General features: G+C 44.0%; 1 protein-coding gene across 1 annotated transcript; it reads left to right on the forward strand.

The window, feature by feature from the left end:
* The first annotated feature begins 388 nt into the window (after positions 1-388).
* Positions 389-6,212, forward strand: metrnlb (meteorin like, glial cell differentiation regulator b). Its single transcript, XM_030417403.1, has 5 exons — positions 389-798; positions 2,245-2,428; positions 2,539-2,764; positions 4,849-4,908; positions 5,363-6,212. The coding sequence occupies exons 1-5, from the start codon at positions 710-712 to the stop codon at positions 5,677-5,679; spliced, it is 876 nt and encodes a 291-aa protein (XP_030273263.1). The 5' UTR covers positions 389-709; the 3' UTR covers positions 5,680-6,212.
* Positions 6,213-11,252: the final 5,040 nt, after the last annotated feature.

Raw genomic sequence — 11,252 nt, forward strand, 5'->3', positions numbered from 1 at the left:
CAGGCTCATACTGTTTGTCTCTGGCACTGGGAGCGGATTTAACTGAACACAAGGAGCTGATGGGCCGAATGGAAGGGAATCAAAACTATAAAAGTTGACCGTTTGTGTGATTTTTTTAATTTGTTGATTGTATTTTCTCTCTCCATCTCTTTATTGTGAACGTTTCAAACACTGCTCTAATTATTGATTATCACTGTCTCGGGCTCTGGTGGGTGCTCTCTACCATTCCATAGTCCGATTTCACGTGCGTAAAAGTTTGATGGCACTTTTTAAGTCTGAAATGAGAAGCTCGAGGGCGTTCTCTCTCTCTCCACACACACACACACACACACACACACATCTTTCAGTGGGAACATGTGGGGGTGGTTTGGAGCGGCCGCTCGCGTGTCACTCAAGTCAACTCCGCTTCTGGCACGCGCCCCCGGTGACGTGACGCAGAGCGCACGCAGCAGAAGTGTTTTTAACAGTCTCTAGTCCTGCAGTGCGCGCACACACACGGCTCCGTCTTTCAGACATCTCTTGTTTAAATGTTTTCCTGCCTCGGACGCGTCGTTTGCCTCGGCTGAACCCGCCATGTAGTCCGCGCGCGCCGAACGGATCTCGCGGGGGATATCTCGCGGCTGGATATTGCGGTTCGGGAGTTGCAGAGCGCGCGGGATCGCTGGTCTGCTGTGCGGGATCCGGGGACCGCCGGTGCGGACGGGCCACTATGCCGTGGGCTGCGCACTGGATCACCGCTGCGCTCCTGTGCGGGGCGGTGGCGCAGTACTCCAGCGACCAGTGCAGCTGGCGGGGAAGGTGAGGATGAGTTCAGGAGCAGATAACAAGCAACCGATGAGAGAAGGAGAGTGTACTGTTATCACTGGAGACAAAGAAAACACACCTATAGCGCGCGATTCAGGAATGTTATCAGCACGTTAGAGTCATTTTCTTCAGAAATAACAAAATCGTAAGGTTTTTCTGTGAAGTGGTCTTGCACTTTGATATACTTTGAACTCTCATCTGTGGATATTAAATTGTGTGGGAGTCATGAGAGGAGCTTCAGCTGTGTGTGAGAGGGAGGCTGCGTCTTTGAACCGGTTCTGTTGTGCATTACAGGGGATCTCAGCGGGCTCAAAGGGGTAATTAGACGCATGGGTGTTTGATTAAGATTTCCATATAACCCTCGGGAAGGGCAGTGGAAGGTCAGAGTAGAATGAGTGACTCACATCCTCCTGCAGATCTGCAGTGAAAGGCGGCGGAGGATGCTATTGGCCGCTTTGTGCCACTGCTTGTGGTTACTACTCTAGAAATCTTATGACGTCATATATCCGTAAATTCATGTGAGCATTTGTATTAAAGTCCTTTCTACTAAATCCGTATGTGAAAAGAACTGGTGAAAACAATTAAATGTAGACAGGAAGCACCTTTATTAAACCGTTTTGACAAGATTCTCCACTTTAAAGGGGCACTGTGTAGTTTTGGAGAAGAAATTCAACTCAGCATTGTAATAATTACAAGTGAGGTAATGATACAAACTCAACAGGATAAACAAGGAAGGAAAAATAAGGTCCCAGAACACTGTCTGAAGCTAGAAAGGCGGCAGGGTCCGCCACATATAAACAAAGTAAACAGTATGAATTTGTGTTGTCCTTTATGGTCAGTCTGTTTATTCAGGCATGAAAACAAAGAGAGTTTGATTATTTAGGTTGTTTAGGTATAAAAAAAAATGTAAAAACACAATCTACAATCCAAAACTACGTGCTGCACCTTTAAGATTATGGAACTGTCCTTGTGATCAGAGGAATGTCTCTGCTCCGGTTCCTATCTTGAGTAAATATGGCTATATGGGGCCTTTGATCACTCCTCCAAGTCCCCAAGTCATAAAAAATGACTTCGCACTGTGTGTTGTAAAGTTTCCCGGCCGCTGACTTCTAACGACTTAATAGCCCAATCAGTTCCTGGTGTTGAGGTAGCTTATGCACATCAGAGACGAGCGACCGCATCCGTCCAAATTGAGAGATTTTTTGGCAGGCAGCTGCGCCAGAGTTTCTCTTAATGAGTGTTGCAGTATCATTAAATCCCTTGCACGTGTTTCCATAACTCTGGCATTATAGATTTTTATGCAGGAACATTTTTTAGGGCTCCTGGTTCCAAGTTTCCTTATTGTTGGTTGCTTGATGGTTTTAGGCATTCGATCCAAATCTCCAGAGAGCAAACTGTTGTTAAAAAATGCGAAAATATAATCTGCCCTCTCGTCTGCAGCGGTTTGAGCCACGAGTCTCACCGTAGAGATGTGGAGCAGATCTACCTACGCTGCTCTCAGGGGTCTCTGGAGTGGCTCTACCCCACAGGAGCCATCATTGTCAACCTGCGGCCGAACACAGAGCCCTCATCTGGACACATGGCAGGTCTCCATGTGTGCATCAAACCCCACACGTACTCCCAGGTACATTATGACGCCAAGCACAGGAAATGAATGTTCAGAATATAACCACTGCAGTATGATGTATCAGATGGATGGAGCTCATAAGTGCGCCCCTGGTCCTTGGTGTTCAGGGTTCTCATGTGTATCTGGAGCGTGCCGGGGATCTGACGCTGCTGCTGGCAGAGAAGGACCACGCTCAGGGCACGGTGCACTGCTTCAGCCTGGCAGAGGGAGCTCTCTTTGTGGAGGCCATCCCTCAGACAGACATCAGCCGGAGGATCACGGCTTTCCAGTACGAGCTGGTGCCCAGTCAGGGGCCCGGGACACACATGTATCCATACCTGCACCCCGGTTTAGGTAAGAGAATTCATTATTGTTATTATTATTATTATTAGTAGTAGTAGTAGTAGTAGTAGTAGGAGTAGGAGGAGGAGGAGGAGTATTACATTATATCATTATTATTCATTATTCATATTTGGCCCTGGTTCTGTGTTGTTGGCTTTTATAGGCACTGAGACTTGTTCCACCAGGAAAAGTCACGTGGCATGTGATTTTTTCATGCGAACAGTGACAGTGAATGTTGGTATCTACTTGCCTAAATCTGTTTTTTGAAAGTTCAAGTCAGAGTTTCACCCATCACAAGTTCAAACACAAAGCATAATAAGAATTTGTATTTTCCCTCGACAGATCTCACAAAATGTTGCTTTATGTTGGGAACAGAAACTGTTTTCACTATCCTCTTCATGGAAAAATCACATACACAAGGCAAAGTACGAGCAAATGAGGTTGTTATGAAGAACAAGTTTTGAAAAACTAGCTAAGTGCATTTACTTAAGTATTACTTAAGTGCAACTTTAAGATACTTGTACTTCATTTTAATATTAGCCTACCATGTGTGCTACATCTTACCTCTACATGTCAGTGGGACCCCCCGCACAGGATTTGCTATTGTGAAGAATGGATACTACTATATACTCTCGTAATTATTTGTATTTATTTTTTATTTATTTATATTTTATTTGACAGGGACAGTACATATTAATAAACATTTCTGTAAATATACCAGATTTAGCCAGAAGGCTAGTTTTCATCTGCAGTCCCTGGCCAGATGTAACAATAGGCTCCCTAAAAGGCAAATAACAAGAAGGGTTTAAAAAAAACAACACATTAACTAAGATAAGAACAACACTTTCTGATAAAACATTAATCATAACCACATATCCTGTAAGTATTCAATAGTTCACGGCATAAAATACATAAAGCATGCAGGACAAACAACGGTCAGTATCAGACAAATTCAAATAAAGGTAAATAGAGAGAAATACAGAGAGGCATGCGCATCACATACAGGCAGTATCCCACCAGAGCAGACAGTACATGCACACAACAGGACAACATACAGCAACATTGCATAAAAACAAAAACAAAAAAGAAAACAACAACATGTCTATCAGTCATAAACAAACAAAAACAAAACAAAACAAACAAACAAACAAAACTAACCAAACCAAAAAAAAAACAGCACATAAGAACAAACTACATAGACGACCTAAGCAAGCAGGACAAAATCACAGACACACTGATAGTTATTCTTGATATACTGTTTGAATGAATTTAAACACACCAAAACCCAAATGTTTCCAACACCGCTCATTCTCCCAACTCCACCAGAAGAACTACAAACATCGGACAAAAGTCTAAAAAACCACTGCAGTAGATGAACTGCCTCAAGTGAGACTGCGTTTACTTGAAGTTGTTTTTCATACTGTCTGTTTATGAAAGAGTCGATTCAACTGGTTAAACTCCTCAGACCTGACACTGGCCGTCTTCTCGCTGACATGAAGTGAAGGTGACAAAAGGCCACGTTTCTGTTTCACCCCAGTTTCTTCATCTCACCTACATGCTCCAACACCCATACCTCCCCCACTTCCTCACTCCCACTCTCCCTTGTCACAGACAGACTTATGAAAACAAGCAGACCAATCCAAAGGTCACGTTAGGGGCAAGCAAAAGGGTTAGCCAATCGTCTCTCAACTGTCAATCAAGAACAGACTCCCCCCCCCCCCCCCCTAGAAAAAACCAAGACCCATATGAGTCAAGCGCTCTCCTAATGAGACAGAAGAAAGCCTGTGTGTGTGTGTGTGTCTGTGTGTCTGTGTGTCTGGACGGTTTATAGCTGTTTTTATAGCTGACGGGGTCAAGGGGTAATTCTGTGATTACGTCTACTCCCTCACCTGCTGTTCTCATTCACATGCTCTCTTGATGTCTCTCTTTGGTCTCGTAAGCAAAGAGAAAGAGAGAACAGGAAGCAGAGTAAGCGTGGCAAAAGTCACAGGATGATACAAACGCGACTGGTCAAAGAAAATGAATCATGGAAAAAAGAAAAAATGTGTTTTTTTCTTTTGTGAAAGTACTGAACGTTTTCATGTTTTCCATTTTAGTCACCTGCAAACCGTGCTCTGATGAGGAGGTCCTTATGGCTGTGTGCACCAGTGACTTTGGTAAATACACAAACACAGTCACGCATGTACACAACGAAGGAACAGTTTTTTTGGGAAACACACTTTTTCCATTTCTTGTGGCGAGTTGGATGAGGAGATCGTTAGCGCTCGCACGTCCCTGCGATATTGATAAAGCTCGAGCCAGAACCATGTTAGCTTAGCATAAAGCCTGGAAACAGTGGGAAACTAGAGTAATATTGTAATATTGAAACTGATAACAACATTAATGCACGTGATACTGAATGTTAGTAGAGTAGTATTGCACATGATATTGAGAGGTAGTGGTAATAGCGTAATAGCACGATATTGGTTTTATTGTTGTCAGTGTCTTTTGTTTCAGAAGTTTCAGTTACATAGGCACACACTTTCCTTGATTGATTGATTGATTGATTGATTGATTGATTGATTGATTGATTAAATCTCCTCTTTATCTCTCCTGTTGCTGTCTCTGTAGCCGGCAGTGGCACGTTTCAACGAGTGGCGCCGGGCACTAACGACCACGCTGCTGCCGTGGTGACTCTGAGTCGGCTGTTCCGACAGAAGAGCAGGGTGTTTGCCTGGAGTGGAGCCAGAGGAAGGCGCTGGAGTGGACACATCAATGTTCCAGCACAGTGTGGTGTGCATCCTGGACGGGATGAGTACCTTTTGACTGGCTCTGTTCATTTTGGCGAAGCCTGGCTTGGCTGCGCGCCTCGATACAAGGACTTCCTGAAGCTGTATGTAAGAGCGCAGAAAGCGGGAAAAAACCCTTGTCAGATAGACACGGACTGAGAGATCTCTTCATGGCTCTGGGTGACACAGGGTGGAGAGCCTCTTAAAAAAAAGTCAGCGAAAAAAAGACACTAAGCGGAACAGAGGAATAAACAGAAAATGGCCCTCTGGCCGTCATTCTGCAGCGTCATGAAACTTATTGTTGCCTTGCAGAAGAAAAGACAGTCTGAACATTTCAGTAGCCAATGTGCTGCCTGTGCTTTTTGTGTAAATGTGGTTGTGCAGGAGTGAGACAGTGGATGAATGAATGAATGAATGAATGTTTGAATGAACGAATGAATGAACGATGAGCTTAAATTAATTTTGTGCCTTACCGGTTTCTGTTTTTATTCTCGTGACGATACCGCTTGTGTGATCATTCTTGAAATGAAAGTTTGCTTTGTAAAAAGCTTTCTGTAAAGTTTAGGAGTCTTCTGACAGAAGTGAACAGTGTGCAGCTCTGTGAGTCTTCATGTACTAAGTGTATGTCTGTGTGTTTTGCTAATGAGTTCAAAGGGTCTATATATTTCCAGAAAATAAAAAGCCATCCTTCAGCTTGTCTTTCTGTTTAATTCACAAAAGGTGTATACAGTATGTTTGATTTTTCATTTCATTTAGGGGCCTTTCCTTATATTCTGTTAGCAACCCTGTCTCGTCACACACACTCTTTGGCACGGTGAGGCTCAGTGTGGTCGAGCTGCATATAATTAAAAGGGGACTGAAGTTAATAGTAGGGCCAAAAAAATGAAGCATCAAAAGTTACCAGCCTCTCAGTCGGTCCACATGGCCACAGACAAAGACGTATTGTCCACCTAACCACCCTAAAGAAAAAACCATTATGAGTGTTCGGTGACCAGAAGCTGGCAGGAGAGCAGCAGTGCGTCACTGCTGGCGTAGCTACCCCCATGGAGCTTTGACGAGCCACTGTTCTTGTTGGCATCCTCTAGCCTGTGTGTGTGTGTGTGTGTGTGTGTGTTCATGTATTCATAGCTGAGAGTGAGAGTAAAAGCAAGAGAGGCGATTATTTTTTCCACGTAGACGATCAGGTCGAGTTTAGTCGCTAATGTTTTTTCCCCTTGAGTTTCATGAGAGCCCACTCTTGAGGCCTGAAATATCGCACACAAAATGTAAGCAGAAATATAAGTCAGACTAACAAGAAGTTACAGGACAGTGATGTCGCCTGACAGCAGCCGAAACTCTCCTGTCAAAATGAAAACCACTGTCAGATGGATGGACGGCTGAGACTATGAGAGCTTGATGGGTGGAGAGCTGAAAGAAGAGGCGGATGTGTGAATGACCTTAGAGGGGTGTATGCCCACCTCTCCCTCCCACTGCTGTCAGCAGTTGTGTGTGTGTGACACTTTCCTCTTTCCTCAGGAAGAGTAAGAATGTGTGGAATGTCCCCTCCCACGCGCACACACACTTCCCTTTGCAGTGGCAAACGGTACTACAGAATAAAATCACCCTTAACCTTCCACTGTGTTATTCCTTATTTCCTGGTGTGCATAATTGTCAACATGGAGGTGAGTGAAAGCGGAGTTTCTGTGTGGTGTAAGTCTGCAGTAATGTTAGCCAGCATTTGCTAGCTAAGGTTGCTAATGTTAACTAATGTCGACGTTAACTAGCATTAGCAACGTTGGCGCGTGCACAAACCTGCAGCCACTTGGGGCGCTGTTTAGCTCAGTTGGTGGAGCGGGCGTCCCATGTGCAGGGGCTTTGTCCTCGCTGAGGCCCCGGGTTCGAGTCCGGGCCTGGGAGCCCTTTGCTGGTGTCTCTCTCCCCTCTCTCTCATCCCGTTTCCTGTCATATCTTCAGCTGTACTATCAATAAAGCCTATAAAAGGCCTAATAAATATAAAAAAAAAATAAAAAATCCTGCAGCCACTTGAGGGGGCAGGTGATTCGAAAAACAGTGGTGTTGTGACGTGAATGTGAGGGGGGGGTGGAATGGTGCATGAAGTGGCTGAATGGTATTAATAACACCTTTAAAGGGCCACTCCAAAGTATTGCACTTCATGAAGTTGATTATATAAAGAATGGCCAAAATCAAGGCAGCGGGCTGAGTCATCCTGACTTGTGCGTTCAGACAGAAAGCAAAGCGAGTTTTGGTTGCGGCGAGATTGCACACAGTGCAAACTGAGAGATGAATTCACCCGAGGGCAACAGGGATTGACACAACAGGGATTGACACAAAGTCCATGCAAGTAAAAAATGGTAGAAACTGAATTGCTGAATTTTGCAAAAGAAATCATAGCCATAGATGTAGCAGTCAGTTCTGACTGAAGTTAACTGACTTCCTCTGATGTGAGTAAAGTGTGTGAGAGTGAAGTCAAGAGAGTAAGACATAGAGGGAGACATGGCACATAGCTTTAAGGTTTAAGATAGGCCCTAAAGACTTGAGAGGGTCGCCTATATATAACAGTCCCCTCCCCTGTGTGTGTGTGTGTGTGTGTGTGTGTCTGTGTGTGTGTGTGTGTGTGTCTGTGTGTTTGTCTGTCTTGGGTTGTAGCTTGAGAAGACCACAACACACGCGTCCTGCACACTGCCGACATGCAAACAGGCCACACTGCAGAAACCCAACCCAAGGTACAACACCCAAAACCCCCCTTGGCAACCCAACCTGGCAACAGCTCAGCTCGCCTTGGCATCCTCGCTAATTCGGGACGCACTTACCCCTCTGCACAGGGGTCCTAATGTTAACCTTTCAGTGGTAGGGTGTGCGAGATATGGAAACAGTTTGTGCCGCAGTATGCAAGAGGCACAGCTGAGCGGTCAGCTGGAGTCAAGGGAATGGCTGAGCTCAGGGAAAATACACACATGCTTTCACCCACATATACCGCCACTGGCATTTTATAATGCACTGGCCAGGGTGGGGTCAGTGGTTGTAGCTGTGGCACAACATTTCAGGCTGTGAATATGTCTGGTTTCTACAGGGGGTCCGAGCTAATTGTGACATCTCATGAAGCTGTCCTCACAGAGACGGATTTAGCCCTGAAGATCTTCTTATTTAAACAAAACGTATTTTAACTGCAGATCTTACACTGCTTTTACTGCTAGAATAACAACTGCGATGATTCTTGACATTTTCAGTGTTTCTGTCTGAGGAGCTAAATGATTTTTGGTGATGTTTAGAATTCAGTGCTCAAGCAACGTCCGAGACACAATTCAAAACATCCTGCGTTAATAAATTGCTAAATGGATTTCTAAAATGATTTTTTTTTATATGTGATTTGTGATGTGATAGATTTTATATGAATTGGTTTTGTTGCCACATAAGAAGATCAAGAATTCCTACTCACACTGTGAAAACAGTTGTCTTGCAGTTTAAGCTTTAAGCTCTGATGAAAAAGCATGATGTCATAGTGATGCAACCTGTTTGATGACAGCCAGCGAGTAGCTGTCACCACAATTGGCTGCACCCTTAAAGTTCCTGTGAGGTTGAAATCGCTGTTTAACCCCTTAAGGAACACCGTTCCAACATAGGAACACCCTTCACTAAACGAACACCCTTCATAAAAACTAATAGTTTTTTTGCTAATAGTTTTAAGCATCAGATCTTAACAGTATATAATCACTGTTTGAAAGCTGAGACTGTCGTGAATTTCCAGACCATGTAATAGCCTTCTAAACTCACCATGACACAACATTAGAAAGAGCCCTCTACCGCAAGAAGCAAGTATGCCTACATACCTTCAGAGTGTTCCCTTTTTCCACAGCTACAACGTCATGCAACAATTTTTTTTCATAGTTCACCAAGAGTCCATAGAATGGGAATATCCATATAATTTTACCCAAAACTAGCTACAAGTGTCGAACAAGCAAGAAACCCCAGTGTCTTAGCTTTCATTTGAGACCAAGATTATGTTTCTAGGTAAAGGGGTTCTCAAGTTATAAGCCTTTGAATCTCAGTAGGCGCTCTTGGAAAAATAGGACCCAAGCAAAACGCACAGACATGCTTTTAGAAAAAAATTTTTATTAAGAGGTAAAGTGTTTTTATCACGTATGTCTTGCTCCATATCTCACCTATACACCAGTATCAGCCGCAACGGTGGCAAAAAGGCTGTCGTGAGGGTATTTTTTATGCTATTTTTGAGTCTGTAACTTCCTGAAAAATCATTTCAAATGTGGATGACTCATACTGCACTCAGGGGCATATGTCAATCTATTTTTGTTCTGTCCAATAAACAGTTTATTTATTTTATGCACTGTGATGAATGTATAATTAAAAAACAACTTTTTAACTTTATTCAGTGTTTTGGTGTTTTGGGTCTTGGTCATGTTCAATGCTGGTTTCCCTCTGCTGACCGCGGGCGGCTTTGTACAGATTGCTTACCTTGTTGCTAAAGTAACTGCAAGTTACTGTTAGCTGTTTGCAAGTAACTGTTTGCAAGTAACTGCAAACAGCTAACAGTAACTGATAACCAGCTGCCTGTCAATAAACAGCTCCAGGCCATACACAGCCTTCAAGAATGATGATGGAGGCAGAACCAAGCAGCTCCGGTGTAAAGACACACCAGCGTGTAATTCACACAGAAATCCTAAAGTGGCGTGCCGGTACACGTCATGATGCTGACGTCTGTGTGTTTTTTCAAGGTGTTTTCCCCAATGTCCTCCTTTTATTTTAAACACCTACCCGCTGACTGTTTATAATTATATGGATGCTGTTATATCCTGTTGCTGTTGTGATTGAGATCCTGACCCACCAAAACATCCTGGAAAGTTGTTTTTCGCTCTTAATTTCATAATTACATAATCATCATCAGTAAACTGGACGCTGTCTGACACACACTCAGAGGGAGGGAGGCTGTTTTCTGGGGGAAAGTTCACTGAAGTCTGGGTCAGGGGGGCTGACCTGATTTTTTCAAGACAGTAACTACAACAACAAAATAGTGGAGGGAGACAAACACATGGTGGGTCAAAGTTTTTGTCTATGAAATGTGACGAAGAGTCGGTGGGACAGACAGGATGACAGACACTTCTCCATGTTTAACTGTGCTTTCTTTTCCTCATATAAGTTACCAAAGACACAACCAGTTACTACGTTTCTGTTGTTTAGTCCAGTAACGTTGCTTTGTGGGACTTTTTTATTTTGTATTTTGTTGAGTGAACAATCTGTTTAGTTATCACACTGTGCGCCCTTGCTCCAGCATCAGAGCCACAGTGAAATTTCACCCCTCACTCCTTCTGAAACATTCACACAGAGGAGAATGCAGGGATTTCGGACAGGATCCCCATACTCAAAGGGCAGTGTGGATGGGGCTACAGATACCTGTAGCTTTGCTGCCAAAGCACTTACTGCTGTTATCTGCTGTTAGCTTGGCAAGTGGTTCTTGAGCCCGGGGTTGCCTGTCTCCCCAAACCTGGCAAAAAAACACCCCAGTGCCGTATTCCCTTGGCAAGTTAGCCATCGTCTTCTACTTGTTCTTCCATCCTGGGCAGATGGTGTCCACTGGGAACTTGTCTGGGGAGAGTCAGCATCGGTAACTCGTAACTCGTAACTCCCGAGTCAGTAAAAAGAATCTCGAGTTTTGAGCAATTCGTTCATGAATCGCACATCACTACCACACATGTGTGTTTCTCCTGTAAACTTGGGTG

This window comes from Sparus aurata, chromosome 1, assembly GCF_900880675.1.
Source record: "Sparus aurata chromosome 1, fSpaAur1.1, whole genome shotgun sequence".
NCBI classification, from domain to species: Eukaryota; Metazoa; Chordata; class Actinopteri; order Spariformes; family Sparidae; genus Sparus; species Sparus aurata.

Bases quoted from the DNA above. Each gene is read 5' to 3' on its own strand.
- metrnlb (XM_030417403.1), top strand. From the start codon at position 710: ATGCCGTGGGCTGCGCACTGGATCACCGCTGCGCTCCTGTGCGGGGCG. The intron at 799-2,244 runs GTGAGGATGAGT...TCTCGTCTGCAG, and splicing joins CAGTGCAGCTGGCGGGGAAG to CGGTTTGAGCCACGAGTCTC. The intron at 2,429-2,538 runs GTACATTATGAC...CTTGGTGTTCAG, and splicing joins AACCCCACACGTACTCCCAG to GGTTCTCATGTGTATCTGGA.